The sequence below is a fragment of the Alosa alosa genome, chromosome 13 (genome assembly GCF_017589495.1).
Source record: "Alosa alosa isolate M-15738 ecotype Scorff River chromosome 13, AALO_Geno_1.1, whole genome shotgun sequence".
Lineage (NCBI taxonomy): Eukaryota > Metazoa > Chordata > Actinopteri > Clupeiformes > Clupeidae > Alosa > Alosa alosa.
This window is the reverse complement of record NC_063201.1, coordinates 28470049-28486868: the sequence shown is the minus strand read 5'-3', so window position 1 is coordinate 28486868 and position 16820 is coordinate 28470049. Positions and strand designations below refer to the sequence as shown.

At 45.9% G+C, this 16820-nt stretch overlaps 1 protein-coding gene across 8 annotated transcripts in view; it reads left to right on the top strand.

Moving 5' to 3' along the window:
* Positions 1 to 2916: 2916 nt before the first annotated feature.
* Positions 2917 to 16820, top strand: part of cspg5a (chondroitin sulfate proteoglycan 5a) — a 34446-nt gene continuing 20542 nt past the window's right edge. For all 8 annotated transcript variants that reach the window (XM_048260172.1, XM_048260170.1, XM_048260168.1 and 5 more), the window contains exons 1-2: positions 2917 to 3456; positions 12203 to 13112. In XM_048260172.1, coding sequence (XP_048116129.1) covers positions 3366 to 3456; positions 12203 to 13112 — 1001 coding nt within the window. In that variant the 5' untranslated portion in view covers positions 2917 to 3365. The remainder of the gene's footprint in view (positions 3457 to 12202; positions 13113 to 16820) is intronic.

Genomic DNA, 16820 nt, shown 5'->3' with positions numbered 1-16820 from the left:
ATTGTTGGCCCTTGCCTTAGTGGGGTACTTTGAGCCTGACAGGTGCTGTGGACCACCAAAAGCATAGAGGGGTGCTAAAGAAGGGGGGTCACGCTAGCCGATTGGTAAGTGTACAAGCCAACATCCATCACAGACACACTGGGTGAGAGGAGACCAAACGGCAGCTGGAACTCTGGAATGAATCCTCCACATCCTCTTCAAGTCTAAGCCAAACTCATGTCAGATCTGTCTCAGTCCATACCTGATGTTAGCCGTATCTGTGCCAGATATAAGCCAGATCCGTGCCATATCAGAGCCAAATCTAAGCCAGATCTGTTTTTCCATCTGTTCCAGACTCACCGGCCCATTGAGCTTCTCCAGTCTAGTGGGATGACTCCTTCCCTCATCAAATGCCTTCACTGGGTGGGGAATTACTGCATTACAGCAAGCTCATGGAGTCTGTCAGGATCTATTGGCTGTAGCTGTTTTCCTCATGGTGTTAATGATGATGAGGCAGTCATACTTTGGTAACTGAAAGCTATTACACTGAGGTAATGCTTGTTGTTGTTTGTGTGAGTGGACACTGAATCTTAAAATAGCTTTGATGAATTCTCCTCATCATCTTGCATGTGGATGATTGTGGCAGATAGAAGCTAATGTGCTTGGGAATTTTTATGACCAATGATTCTCTGTGTGTGTGTGTGTGTGTGTGTGTGTGTGTGTGTGTGTGTGTGTGTGTGTGTGTGTGTGTGTGTGTGTGTGTTAGTGTGTGTATGTGTCCGTCCGTGTCTGTCTCTCTCTGTGTGTGTGTGTGTGTGTGTGTTTTCGTGAGACAATAATGTGCACCCTCTCCCAGCACCAACAGAGACTCAGACTCTTTTGAAGCAAAGCCTCTTGGCACATACCTCAGGCCCTCAGCTACTAGTGTGGGAAGCAACCGCTCTTCCACTACAGAGAGATGGAGGGGGAGGAGGGGGAAGGCGAGCAGGGAGAGGAGGGTCCAGGGTTAACTAAGCTGGGATACGGCTGACATGATCTGGAAAAGGAGCTGGAACTCTACTGGGGAATAAGCAGAGCCAACCTGGATGGTGTGATGTGTGGTGGAAAAGGAGAGAGATGAGAGAGCAGGAGGGAGGGAGAGAGAGAAGGAGAGGTGGACCAAAGAGAGAGCAAGAGAGAGAGAGAGAGCCTGGAGCGTAGCGGGAGCACACCTCCACTGCCGGCATGAAGCTGTGCGGTACCCTGTGTGCAGTGTGTGATTCCTGTCTCATAGCAACAAGCAAATCATTGCCTCTGTGTAGAGAGCTAAAATGGTCCAGCAGTGTGTTTGTCATTCCCCTCAGAGGACGCTAAATGGGAGCGGTCTGCTCCGCTTTTGTATGGCCAGAGCTGCAGGACGTGTGGGCGGATTAATGCCAAAGCTCGGTTTTTTCCCCTTCTTCTTCTCTTTTATTTTGGACTAATTTACACTTGTCCAAGCAAGGTTGGCGGTAGACATCTTGGTGACGCCAATGGCAGTTGCATTTGGAGTGTGGAAAGACTGACACTAGATATTATACTATCCACTTACTCACTGGCTCCTACTTGCTCTTGCGATCCAAAAATTGGAGAAAGCTATCCTATGTAGCACAAAAAGCCCAAGAACGATTCTAGTGTGAGGCCCTTGTATGTCTTACTCAAGCTACAAATTCAAGAGTGCCTTATTTGTTGCCATTTGTTCCTGGCAGAGGTGAATAATTCAAGTCAAATGGTAATGCACACATTACAAATAAGCATAGCCAGCAAATACAGTATATGAACAAATCGCCTAATATACAGCAGGGGTGTCGCCCATAGAGTCTAGGTTCTCATAATTCCCATGACACCCCTAATAGTATAGCAGATTTGTTCATAGATTGTATTTGCTGGCTGTTTATTTGAAAAACGAACACAAGAGCATTTTCAGAATCACTCAAGTATCTGCTAGCTGGGGCATAGTGGAGTGGCCACCACCTGTCCAACATGATGTCTGCTCTCTTGAGGACAGGGCTACACACACACACCATCACCACCAAGTTCAAGATGTAGATGTGATGGAGATGTCAGTGGTTTGCATGTCCACACTGGGTATAAACTGTTTGAGATTAGTTGGCTTACTTTTCACATCTCATTAGACACATTTAATATTTAGCTTTGTGGAGCGAAATATTTTGTCAAATCACATGAGCAAATCGCAAATACCTCCACATAAAAACAAGAAGCGAAGGGGAGAGAGAGACAGAGTGCACTCAAGAGAGAGATCCATGAACCGCCTGTTGCCGTGCTCTTTTCTCCACCAATGATCCTCTGTGGAAGAATGTTGGCAACCCCCACCGCGGACACCTCTCGCCCCTTCGCATTCATCAACGCATCTTGAGGAGTGTATATCCCGCCCATCGCTCTCGCCTCGTCTTTTGTATGTGTCGCCGGCTGCAATACAATAACAATGAAGCTTACCCGCACAGTATGATAGAAACACATTTCTTACTAATGGCTGGGTATCATTTAGTCCAGTAACTGGACAGTATTTTTGCTATGATGAGCTTAATTTCTTATTTTCTTTTCTTTGAATTTTTCATTTGGTTTTCATTAAGAACCCATTTACCGTCAAACCAGAGTTCTTTTTATATGAAAAATATACGTTTATTAATATAGGCTTAAATAGCACACCAAAACACACACACACGCGGTCGCGCGCGCGCGCGAACGCCCCCCCCCCCCTCTCTTTATTTCTCTCTGAGCTGTCGCAAATAAGGAACCAACATTGTTTTAAAAAGACTATGATGCCATTATTAGACAAATGCCCTCCCATATAAAAGAACCTTCCGACTGAGCTGAATAGAAAATTATTGAAAGGGAAAAAACACTGGGAGGGGACGAGGAGGGGAGGGGGTGGGGAGACGGTGGGAGCTGAAATGATTTTCCCATCTCAGTGAGTCTGTGAGAACAGAGAGAATCGCATCACAGTCCTAGAAGCGATTTGCTTTCCCGTGGTGGGAGTGCAATAGGTCTGATTGAAAACTAGCGGCGCTGCTGCCTCCGTGCGCTCTAGCATATGAGGAGAGGAGCAGTTTTCCGTGTGTTTGCACGGTGTCTGTCTACCCGTAGTTACGCTGCAATGGGACCTTAAAACCATCTAACTGACACTATTTTAAACAGGAGCGGAGGGTAAATATAAACAAAACACGGAGAAGATAGCAGTACGCGAACTCGCCATGGAGAAGCGCAGAGGAGGAGGAATATAACGTGGACAACTGACAAAGAACTTGAAGGATTTACCACTTGTTTTGAACATTGACTTTAAAAGGGATAGCAATTCCGGATTTTTCTGATAACTTGTGCTGAACATTAGTCTACACGTCGTTGCCATGAATGGAAAGGGGAATTATACGGGATGCTGGAGACTGCCAGTGCTCGGTTTCGTTGTGATTCTGCACTTGATTCCATTGTTTGCACATGGTAAGAAATGAGAAATGCCTACTCACAAAAATGTAAAACCTTGCCAGTGAGGTAACCCATCAATGCATTTGCATAGGCCTAAGTGAAAGTGACAGTTGCTATTTTATTAGTCTGTCCATTATAGTCGTATAACAGTTTCTGCAGTTATGTTACGATTGGATGCTGCCGTAGACACATGGTTAAATGTAGGTTAAACGACAAGAAGAGGTTTGAGCATTAGCCTAGAGTATTGCCAAATGGTCTGTTTTTTAACATTTTGAAACAGTCAATTTCGTGTACTGCTTGAAAGAGACCGCAGTTAACCGTGCATCTGGACTTCTCTTGTTAGGCTTGCAGGCTTTTGGTCCCACCTGACACAGATTTGGTGGCCCTGAAACCGTGTCAGTGAGAGGGGACGAAGCCTGTGTGAGTGATGCACTGTGAAGCTGCCGTCTCTATGGCAATGATGAAACCACACAAAGCGGGGTTACAACCATGGCTATGCAATTTTTAAACGTTGTTGGTGTCTATCCAAGTGTTCGTTTTGTTTCAAGTACTGTAAAAGCCTCTGGCTTATGTTTTTGCCTGAGGGATACAAAGTCAATTTGCCCGTTATTGTCGCAGTCACTAGCCGCGTCTTTGAGACACTGACCTTAACATGAACCTAAAACAATCGTCCGATTATTGTTAGTGTTATTTATAGGATGATTCCGACGTCATTCTATTGAGTTGTTTTCTTAGTGCCTTTGATCAACCATTCAGTCGACTAGGTCGTCGAGTGCTGTGGTTGAGCTGAGGTTTTGTCCTGCATTGTCACCTCGCATTCCAATGGAGTAGCCCACATAGCATCAGATACACTCGAGCTGTGCTGTCATATTATTTCACCACCACCATCATAGTGTTTCCAAAATCATTTTTTTGACTGCAGTTATATTTCTGGGGACCGACGCGTTATTATCCAGTCGATTAAACTGTTTCTGAATCACCGCCCAGCAACAGAACAGTGGTGTAGGCTATCTCTGTTGTTGGTCTGTCAACATAGCCCCTATTAACTGCAGTTTAGACTTTATATGAGGGCATTTTATTCGCCTATCGTTTCAGAGGGGTAGGCTAGACTACCGGTATTTGCTGTGGCAACCTACAAGAACATGGGCGACACATTTTTACAAAGACTGCAACTCAACTTGAGTCACATTGGCACGATATCCCAAGGGAAGGGAAGTGTCCTTATATCCTATTGTCGGCATTTTCCCTTTGTTTTCAGTATGGATTTTAGCAATCACGTCGTGCTTCATCATTTCATTTTTTGCATGCCTCGAGGTTCAGCACGAAGATAATTAGTCAGATAAACTGACATGGAAATAATTGGCTAGACCGAGATAGTAGGAGGTAGCCTATAGTAATACAGCTGTTTCATTCGACAGTTTTTTACGCACATATCACATGTGTATAGCCTATATTTAGTTGTTTACACTGGAGTAATGGTCTTTGTGTCTGGCCATCAACATGTCAATTATTTATACGGTTGGAGGATGCTGCATGGACTTGTCTGGTCAATGATAGGCTAGGTGGAAAATGTCAAATATAAGTTATACAATGCATCTCCGTTTTTTGTGCACATAGATCAGCATCTCGTTTTTGTTCACAGGATTAGGAGATCGGCGTGATATTTTATGCTTTGGCTATATCGAATGCTAAAATGGCAGTGGTGTCATTGGGTCCATACATTTAACCCTCTAGCTTCCAGTAATCCTGCCCAAGCTGATCCATCGCAGCACACTCACACCACTGTCTCTACAACAGCTGGGTATCTCCCTCTGCATGGCAGGTGTTCAGTCGCTTGGCACCCTGAGCTGGCCCAGATCCATATCTGCTCTAGAGTTCACTGCCTTGTGATTTCAAGCCTCATTCCCTCGATGGAGCGTTATGTGCTCGAACTTGGTGATTACACTTCATATATATCGGACAGGGTGGAATTGACCTATAGATCGACGGGCTGATTCTGGATCGGATCCGGTTCTGATCCGGCCCTGATCTGGCCCAAATGCGCATGCTATCTGAGAATCCTGAGCCGGTGTGAGCCTCCAATCCTCTCTAGGGCGGCAGCGTAAATCTGTAGTTAAACACATTTGCCACAGCCCAGTCTCCAGTCCTCTCTACTGTACAGCATACTGTATGTCAGCCACAGGGGGTGGGAGGAGGGGGGAGGGAGGCCCATTTTGACCCTTGCTTGCTCACTGTGTAATCCTTTCAAATGAAAATGTACGTTTTTCATGTCTTTGGGAAATTAATGTAGAGAGCAGTCAGCTCGTCCATCTCATGATCTTGCATCTCTATGATGCCCAGTTAAATGGATGACCATTCCATTTCTTTTGTCAGCCACATCAGATTTTAAGAACAGAAAATCTTAATTTTGAGGTATCTTTTTTACATTGTCTGTGATTTTACAGTCAGTGGCATTCAGTGCAAGAGGGGTCAGCCATTTTATCTGGAAGATAAAGCAAGGGCTCAGGTTCTTCAGTCTGCACTGGCATGACAGGCTCCTAAAACAAGAGGTTGGCAGTGATATGACAAGACAGCTTTGTCCCTTGAGAGAAAGAGAGAAAGAGAGAGAGCTGTGTGCAAGTTCAGGTTCAGTCGTGGGTTACATCATTTAAACAGCTGCCAAGTGCTGCCATCCCTTAAGCTAGTGGCCATATCATTTCCCCTCGCAGTCAGTGCCAAATCTACTAAAGCTTCACGTTCGTCAGAAAAAAAAGATGCAAAGTTTAAAAAAAGAGGAATAATGAGATTACTGGCGGCCAGATTAAATGGGTCTGCATGATCCCTCTCCTCGATGATGCTTTTAAAAGCCAGAAGTTTATGGAGACCCCAAATCCTTGAATTTTAATTAGTCTAATCGTTTAAAACAATCAGCAGAAAAGCTGAAAGACAAATATAAGCACCATGTGGCCAAGCTTTCCTACAGACTCCTATGCCTCTCATCCCCTCTCAGTAGACTCTCTGTATGCTAATACTCCCCCATCCCTATTGACACACACTCACACACACACACTCTCTCACTCTCTTTCTCACATGTTTATGGACATCTGAATTTAACAGAGAGTGAATTTAACTGAGAGTGAGTGTGTGAGTGAGTGTGTGTGTATTTGACAGTGTGTGTTTAAGTGGCAGTGTGTTTTTGACCGAGCCACTGTGTTCATCTGAAGCCGCCATGTTCGTTTAGCATCATCCAGCCCAGCGAGGGCAAGTGTGTTCCCATAGTAACACATCCCTCCTCCATTCCACCACCTGTTGAGCACAGAAATGAAAGGATTTATGCAGTAGAGAGAGAGAGAGAGAGAGAGAGAGAGAGATGTAGATGGAAATCAATGTTGAGACATTTAATTCAGAGTGGCTGCCATTAGGTTTATACCACATGGTTATTAGGATGTGGTTGAAATAAATGATAACGAATTATTCATGAATCATTTATATTTGATTGATTGTATTTGCTTAACCCCTGATACAAAGAGGCTACGATAGGGGAAGAATCCAGTTCAGGAGCAAATGAATATTCCCACTGTGTAACACTTGCTAGTTGATCAGTTAGTCAGCTAATGAACTGTGATATCAGCGCAAACATTTGAGTAGCGATCAGTATTCAAATATTAACTCTTCAAAATGCTTGATGGGAAACACATTGTTTTATGGTGGATGCAGTAGCTCAGTTTTACATGACCTGCAGATCTGCTGCTCTCCCCCGCCCTACTCTGACTCTCTCTCCATCACTTCTATGGATCTCCCTTTGGTTCTTCTCTTGCCCAGTCTCTGTCCTTTATGCACGCACGCACACACACACACACACACACACACACACACACACACACACACACACACACACACACACACACACACACACACACACACACACACACACACACACACCTGTCCCTGCACAATGTAAAAATCAATCCAGCTTGGTTCCCATCTCACAACACTATGGATCATCTTTCACTTTGGCACTCTGCTTGGCAGTGTTAGATGCATCATGTCCGGAGAATAAAATCTCTCACGGTGTTGTTTCCCAATATCATCCTCTAATTTAGGGTTATTCTTTTTCCAGCAAATGGAGGCATGGAATCAAATGCAGATCTCTTCCTTTTGGATCATTAGGTCTTTGAGAGAGACTAGCATTCTAAAGTTGACTTGAGTCCTTTACCAGCTGTGCTCCATAATCTATTGACATGGTCGGCATCCATGTGAGAGTTAACTCTGGAAAATCTCTCTTTGGTTGGAGTGCATATGGATAGTTTGACCACACTGAGTCATTGTTGCCATTCATTTCCGTCTATAGAGATGCATTTTCTGGATTGTGGTTTGTAGACTGTGCTATGGCCAGTGGAAGATGTCCAGTTTCAGTGAAGACAAATGTGAAATGCCTCACACATCTTTTGAATAATCATTTTCATAAAAAGAAAAAACTCCTCTGCAACTGATATTAAGTCCCTCTGTCCCTGTAGACACATCCTAAACTCAAAGCCAGCTTGGCCACACATCAGGTTTATGCAACCCACGGCCCTGACCACCGACGACTCCTCACATGAGCCAAGGCTCCCAGCACCCCCACAACAAGGGCTGGCAGTTGTCCTTATAACCATCTCACTTCCTCGCCCACCTCGATCACCTTGCCAACATCCCCCCACCCCCTTCACCCAGTCAGAGTGACCCCAACAGGATGAATAACTGATGGGGTGAGGTGGGGGGTAACTGAGTGTTATGTAATGGGATTTGACTGTCTGGGAGTAGGGGAGCACAAGGACCCCTTTGTGTCCTATTCACGGCACTCGGACCTGGGCCCCATTTTGGTCCCTTTGTCTGACCGGTACGGGATAATGAGATACTGCAGCCATATATTTGGGATCATGGGAGGACTCGTCCGACGTGACCTGGAATGGGACACCCGCACGTCCGTTCATCGGTCTGTCTGTCTCACTGTGCCGGGGCTGGACCTCCTCCTCCTCTTCGTCTGGACTCAATGCCCTCTGCCCGTCAAGTCCACCCCATCAAGTCCACTCTATCCAGCTTTCACGTGTAAAAGAATGCAGGGCCTCAGTGGAGTTCTTTTCCAGCTCTTAATTTAGACGTTAACTGTGTTTATGAAGGCTTGTCTGCTTATGGTGAAAAGTGATAGGCCATCAATTCCTCGGTAATCAAATAAAAACGCCTCCCTCAGCACGGCTTGGGTGCTCATCTCCGCCTCGTCCACCCATCTCTCCCGGATCCTGGTGTTGAGTAACATATTAACTCCATTTCACCAGGCTGTCACAGGCTCGCTAAGTCCACTTCATATTACTGATTTTCCTCTTCTCCATGTTATAGTTCCCATTGTTTCCATTGGGAACATGACATGAGGCCATGTGTCTACCTCTTGAGAGTAAAATAAATAAAGTTTTAATTTAGGATTTAGGAGTTTCATTATTGATGACAGAACTAAAAGGGTGGTACAACTGCATTGGATTTACTGTGTCACTGATATATCTCTCTGATTTCCTGATTCAATTTCCAAACTGTATGTATCCCAAAGCCCCAAAACCATACAACCACCAAATTTATGCTGTATCTGATCTGACTCGGCAGTGACAGCATTTGTAATTCAGAGAGAAAATCTGATCTATTCTGATTGCTGACAGTAACCACACACAATTTCCTAGATGTGGTAATTAGTCAAATGAAATTCATTTTGGATGTGCCCTGAGCTTTAAATCCCCACTCAGTTCATCAGTGGTGTATCTCAACTGAACCCTAATCATTTGCACATGCCTATCTCTGGCTGAATGATTCCAAGAGGGAAATGGAAAATTCAGGTCTTGATTATTGTGGTGGCTTCCTCATAACAAGCGTAAAAAAATAAAATTACTAAAGTACTAGTGAGTGAAACTCAATGTTTGTTGGTTGAAGCATTGTAGAATCACAGTAGAGCATCTTTGGAAATAATTAAATCCATTTGCTAGTCTACCTACCTTCTTTCCCGCTCAAGATTTAGCTGGGTTTTAACTAGTTTATGTTTGCTTTCACATAAAAGTAAATGCAGGTTTGGTTCTATTAAGCTACTAGAGCGGTGCAATACAAGATTTCTGACAAGCCCAGGATGTACAGGAATTGGTTTGACTGTAACTGTAAGGATTTGTTCAGTATGATTTCATTCAACAAAAGCTGCCAATTCAAGTCTTTGTCAGCTGGTGAGGTGCATTGAGCCGGTAACTGCGATTAACCTCGCCTTTTCCTGATGTGTTCTGTTATTGCATATCTTATTTCAGCCCAGGAGGCTGAGCTGAAGGTTATCCAGTAATCCAATTACCTCATCAAGGAGTGGCTCAGTGAAAGATGTGTTTAATTGAAATGAGCATCAGAAATACATGACTGATTCTGACAGGGAGGTATTCCAGCTTTTAGGAATAAGGCGGCATGAGGATGGCAAGGAAACAATTGCAAACAAATCTTTTTTTTTTTACCTAAACAATTAAATTTGTGTCAGTTTGAATCAGTCTGTATACCCAAAGAGCAATCCCAGCATTGACCACCCTGACCAAGCCCGTCATCTGTAGTATGTAGAGGAATGAGTCTGAACATGTGAGCGCTCTCAGAGGGAGAGCCCTGCACTTCTCCTCATCTGGGCTGCTCCTCCGGGATGACTCAGAGGCTGTTTCCACACAGGGACCTGTGCCAATATGTCCTACTCAGTGTTTCCACTCTGCACCCCCACCCCACTCCACTCCCCTCAACGCCCCTACCCACATGCAGAGTGGACTTTGGCGCACATCTGACCTTCATCTGACCCTGATGTAGACCTGATGTGGTCCAGGAGCCGCTGGAGACCGAAACACCTATTCCTATGCAGCAATAACAATTGCACAGTATCAAGTGGCATCCTGTCAGATCAGTCACGGTGTGTCTGCGGTGGTCCTCCAAAACATGTTAATGAAGTCCAGACCAGATCCAATAAGTCTGTCTTCTTTGGAATTCAACTCTAGACGCCTATAGATGATGGCTGAAAACACGCCACACAGTCTCTTTCGCTCTGTCTTGATGTGGGAGGCTTTCATGTTGTTTGCAGCTCATTGGAATGGAAAGTGAAATCTGATGGCGTTTTTCGTTGTTTTGAAGACACCCAAAGGCGTGCAGCGCTCTACTGAAGTCCCTCATTAGCGCGGAGACTGTCAGATGAGAACGCAGGGGACTTTCCCAAGAGAGGGAGGCAGGGCACTAGCAGAAACAGACCAGTTAGACGGAGTGCCTTTTCTTCTCTTCTCTTCTCTTCTCTTCTCTTCTCTTCTCTTCTCTTCTCCTTTCTTCTCTTTCTTTCCATCTGTCTTCCTCTCTTTGGCTAATGTAACATGGAGTGCGATGGTCGTGTGTGTGCGGTTTTTGCCGTAGTTTTTCCTCTGGACTGGAGCAGTGCTGTGGTTCTGGTAATGGATTTTGCAGAGATGGAGTATCTGAGACTGGGCCATGGATTAGCCTACATTTGACCCTAATTTTAAAAGCCTGCATTTCAACAGCTGCGAGGAAAATAAGCACAACTGTCCTTTGGCAAGATAAGTGTGCTCACCTTGGCCCCACATGCAGATTTATCACGCCGTAGTTTCAGTTTATTCCCCACTTACTGCTGTGACTTTCATTGCTGTCACAGGGACCTTTCCAACCCAAAATTATTAGTTTAGCCGTTAATTCCCAAAATATGCCTTTCTGGGTGGAATAGTGTTGTCTCGAGTAACTTGTTATTGATAGGGAACTCTTAAGGGTCCTTTCTGTGGTCGTTAGTGGTGGGGGCCTGCTACTGGATGGAGATGTTTTGATGAAGCTCTCTCTCTCTCTCTCTCTCTCTCTCTCTCTCTCTCTCTCTGTCCGGATCACTATGACGCCCCATAGAGAGCCCCTGGGTTCTTAGTCCCGAACCCTAATCTCTAATCCGAGCTCCTTGCCATCCTCAAGTACATTAGTAAAATTATTACTCTTAATCCAGGGGCTTGGGAAAGCTGCTTTGGAAAGAAAATAGGAAGACTCACTCGTCTGGAAGTAATTGATGGAGATCAAAAATCCTTTTTACAGGAGATGTGACGGCCGGGCTTCTGTTTTTCAAAGTGGTTGTGTGTCATATCACAGGCACTGACTGAAACCTGTTTGTCATGTGAAAGTCTTAGATTAACAGCAATTAATGCCAATTAAACACATTCCCCGAAAGCACTAATATATATATATACTACTGGATTGTACAGCAAAGTCACTAACAAGAGAAGTGACAGGACTACACTGTACATTGGAGGGGCAAAATGTCAAATTTGTTGAGTTACAAATTGCATACTAATTCTTAAAAGGCCAGTTATTTAAAAAGTAGATTGTTTGTTATTATTCTAACTTACCTTGTGCCACATAAGTGTTGTTGACTCATATTTTCTAACATCCCTACTTTGTAGACTGCTTTCCCCTAATTCACATTTCAAACCAAAATGTTTACAGTACAATAGTGTACATATCACATTTTGTTATGATTTGGCAGCTAATTGTTGTAATATCAAATCGGGAAGTCTCTGGTTATTAACACCATTAGTATACTTCTTAATATATAAAAACAGTTTTCTGTTTGTAGTTGTATGTATCATTACAACATATCTTTTATTGATATGAATGTAATTATATAGCTAGGTGTTAAAATTACTTTTATATAATAAAAGTATTATAACATATGTAAGTACACTGTAATAAGGCCGCCTATTTATCTCTACAGGGAATTCCATTGGAGGAAATGTGACCGAGTCACCGGATAATGCTGTGAACGTGACCTCACTGCCCGGCGGGGAAGAGGGCGAGAAGATGTTGGATCTCACCAAGGTGGTCAATGGCGAGAGCCAGAGGGCCGGACGCAAGCCACGAGACGGAGAGGACGCGGGGAGTGGCATGATGGGTGGCGAAGGGTTCCCTGTGGTCGGCGAGGAGGAGGCCGGAGCCGGGGGCCGCCACTCACTCAGTCCGGACTCGGCCGAGACGGATCACCTGCTGCCCCAGGCCCCTGGAAACACCCAGCAGGAGGAAGAGGAGGATGATAGTCGCAAGCTGCCCCTGCCCACTGACCTGCCCTGGCAGAACGCCAAGGGTGGCCTGGAGACCACGGTGTTCGACCTGGACCGGGAGTTCACCCCCACCACCACCCAGTCGCCCATCGTGCGCATCTCCAACTCCGACACCCTCACGGTGGACTTCGTGGACTCCGACTCGCGTGACCTCGAGACGCCCGCCCCGTCCGCCCACGAGCTGCAGGGCCGTGACCCCACCTCCTGGACCATGCCTGACAACTACGACTACCTCACCCCGTACGACGACAGCATCTCCCCCTCCCCCGATGAGTACTCCGACACCACCACCACCGACCTCTACGACGACGACATCACCACCACCCCGCCTCCTCGCCCCTACCGACCCCGCATCCCCATCCCCGGCCTGCTGGCCCCTGACGGCCCCCTCACGAGCGGCGGCGGTGGAGTCGAGGACCCAGCGCCTCCCCCAGGTGTTGACAATGACGGCGCCAGTGGGTCCAACTGCCCCAACGGAAGCTGCAAGACGCCCTGCGATCAGCTCCCCAACTACTGCTTCAACGGAGGCCAGTGCTTCTTCTCTGATGGATTGGGACCCTTTTGCAGGTAAATGCTTTAAATATCCAAACACCAAAAGTCATTCACTGACCTCTTGACCCTTTGAGTGAGCCACTGAACACCTCCACAGTGTTTTCCATAACTGTGACACAAACACACACTGTAAATGTTTGCATGTGGTATGTTGTTGGAAGCCTGTCCTCTCCGACAAACAGGGACCTGCACTGCTCTGTGTCTGTGCTGGTCAACAGTCCAGAACGGAGAATAACAGGACTTATACGAGGACAGGTCCAGTGCTGTCCATTTCATACCACCATGTTTGCCCGGCCCGGCCGGTTTATTGGAGAACTTTATTAGGAACCATTTCTCAGCATCGCTGGTCCATTTCAGTTCACTCTGTCTGGCTCCACAGACTTACTGCTTGTGTCGTGCGGCTCCGGCGGCATATGGCTGTCTAGTGCTGGATTCCCAGATGGCTTATGCATCTGACAGTAGGCCTGTAGTTTGCTTTCCTCGTATGTGAGTGTTTATACTCCCAGTTGAGCTCCGAGAATATGAATAACCTCAGTAATGGCGGTGCGTAGAAAAATGCCTACGTCTCTGGATACCAAACCTGGACATATAAGGTGGCAAAGGGAAATTTCCATCGTATTTGTCATCATATCAAATCAGGGGCTCAAATGCTCGTAAAGAGGTCATCGTTGCAAAAAAAAAGAGTCTAATCTGGGTTTAACAGGAGCGGCTATCAAATTCAGTATGTTTTGCAGAGGATTAGGAGCGTGAAAGGGGGGAAGGGTTTGGGCCAGGGAGGGAGCGATGAGGACAGAGACCCTATTATCAGAAACTCAACTCCTTCACACTCACTTCAACTTGGCCGTGGTCTTGGTCTGTTCTCGTCCGGCCTGCGTGCTGCTCTCCCCATACCAACCAGCAAACGGTTCCCGCTAATGTGCAAATATTTGCTTAGAGCCGTCTGTCTCTTTGTATTCACTGTTACGCTACGCTAGGCAGTACAGAACAGACTAACATGGATTCCCCCACATCTGCTCATTAGCATGTTAATGTATTCAGTCCACCCCGCACTCCTGTGTGGTCATTACTCTCTTGACGGGCACTGATGAGAGTAATGATGGGAAGGTTGGACAGTCCAGCTCACACAGAGCCTTTATGGTCATCTGTGTGGGAGTGAAATTATGGCAGGTCTGTATTCAGGTCACTGGAATGTATGGCTCTGTCATCTGGTGGCTCAACTGGATAAGCAAAGTGTTAACCACTCCAAGGTCATAGGTTCAATCCCCAGGGAGTACACCTACTGATGAAAATGTAAAGTATATTTGCACTGTAATGTAAGTTGCTAAAGGATAAAGGCATCTGCTACACAAATGAATGGAAGCAGGACCACAAGTGATTAGTGCAAAGTAAATGTCACCTTGGTATTTGTAGTAAAGGTTGTTGTTTAAGTGCAAACAACAGCAGAAACCAGAAAATAGAAAGCCTGCAACTGTACATTTTATTCAGCACAGTGATGAGCATGCCAAGGTCAGGGATTTGGAGGACAGGGATTACTGCTGTGGTTGTGGGTTTCTGCACTGCATAATGTGTACATTTGAAACCGATGTGAGGTGAGGTGCACAGGGCAGTCTTTGGACACTTCAAACATGCAGCAGCTGCAGATCCAGAGACAATGAAATATACTGTGGGATCTCTCTGAATACTGTGTACATACATACATACACACATACATACATACACACATACACACACACACACACATATAGTAAATAGATTAATTTCACAATCAAAAATTTCATGAAGTACAGTTACAGCACTAAGTGGGTTGTTGGTTGGTGACATCCTTACAACCTTCATTATTCCCTCGTGATTTGAATTCTGCTTGTGCATTCCTGTAATTTGGATAATTTTCCATTGATCTGGCAGATGGTTTGAGCGAGTCAGGAGTCCTCTCGACTACTTCATAGTTCTCTCAGACTTAAGTCTTATAACTGTCTTTTTTTGTTGTCCCTTTAGTAGTAGTTGAGAAGGCTACTGTGTGCCAGACTATATATTTTTTAACTTTCTTTCCATGACATCCACTTATCTGTTTGAAAGCTGGTATATTCGTGTGAAGAGAAGACCATCTCATGATGACACTGAGTGGACACAGACCTGTCCATCTTTATGCGTTGACCTGTCCATCTTTATGAGTCCTCAGTATGGCCAACCCCCCTATAATCTTGAGGTCACAGATCAAGGACTTAATATAATTCTCCAGCATTAGTGTCCCCTAATGACACTGATCTAAGAGCCTGTCTGTCACCTCGGCTCTGCCCTCTAATCCCTTTGAGACCATGATGACCTTGACCTTCGCTAGACGCTCGAGGCGCTCCACTTACATGCCGAGGAGCTGCCTGTCTTCTCTGGGCGTCGAATGCATGCTGTTACACTTCTCCGGACGACATCCCAGCTGATTGAGATGGCTTTGGACGCCCCGCCTCATCTTATTCGGTTTGCCTTTATGCTGTAGCCGTGACCAACCCTATCTGGCCAGAAATTCTCAGGAACTGACCACATCTTGACTGAACGTCTGTGTTTGTGGTGGAGCCCTTTTGGTTGGGCCGTGACATTCTGTCTTGGCCTGAGCGAGTAGCCATTTTTTGGTCGTTATGGGTGTTGTTCTCATCAGCAGTGAGTGTTGATGTCCAAACACAGATGTCGACTGTGCTGACAGGTGAATTGAGCTCATTACTACTGGTCACTCTTGCCAGGGAGAAAAAGTCTGGCCTCAGTGGCCTCATGAAATTTAGATGTCCGGCTCTCTCTGCTGCAAGCTAATCTGCAGTGAAACCAACACCACTGACACTCAAACAAAAAAACTCTGATCGCTCACTTTAGCTCCTTTTTGAACCTCTACTTAATACTTATGGCTTTTAGCCTCTCAGTGAGAGAGCGCAGTGGAGCGGGAGGGGGAGAAAAAAAACGACCCAGAAACCCCTCTGACCACATTGTCCGGTCATAGCTCCAGTCCCGAGCATATTTACGCTGACGGGTGGACGGGGAGCAGTTTTACGGGTCTCACTGGGGAACGCACTGTCCCGGTCGGCACCGGCCCAGGCTGGAAGCTGTGCTGTGAGACCCGGCTGGACTCGGTGCTGCCTGTGCCCAGTGGTTCAGTGTGCTGGGGAAAGTGGGTCAGCAACGCAGCAGTGCTCGGGGCAGCTGTGGCACGACTCCACTCACCACTGCTGACCGGCCCTAAGCGCTGCTGGGCGCCCTGAACAGACCGATTCATTCACCAGTGCAATTTGATTATAGTACGATGAATGCTGGTGGGCTTTGCCATCTTTTTATAACCCTCTCTCTTTCTCCCTCTCTCTCTCCCTCTCCCCCTGTCTTTCACTGGCGTTCTTTTCTTTCCTCCTGCACTGTTGCACAAGAGGTCTCTTGTGCTTCCTTTTTAAGTTTTGTGTGTGTGTGTGTGTGTGTGTGTGTGTTTACTTGGTCTTTAATATAGGGACCATAGCTGCTGTATGGTTGGCGCTTTAGCTGAGTGGTCTCCATCTTGGGTTGTTTAACGTGCCTTTGCTGCAATGAGATGCTGAGAAGAATCCACAAATGCTTTCAAGCCCCTTCTCCATTCTTTAAAGTGAGCCACTGATAGGTCGGGTGTGAAGCCATGGAGAGGAGAAGTGATTATTCATTCTGAGCAGGGACAGCAGTTCTACCAGCTACAGGGAGTGAGAATAGGTAAACAAAAGC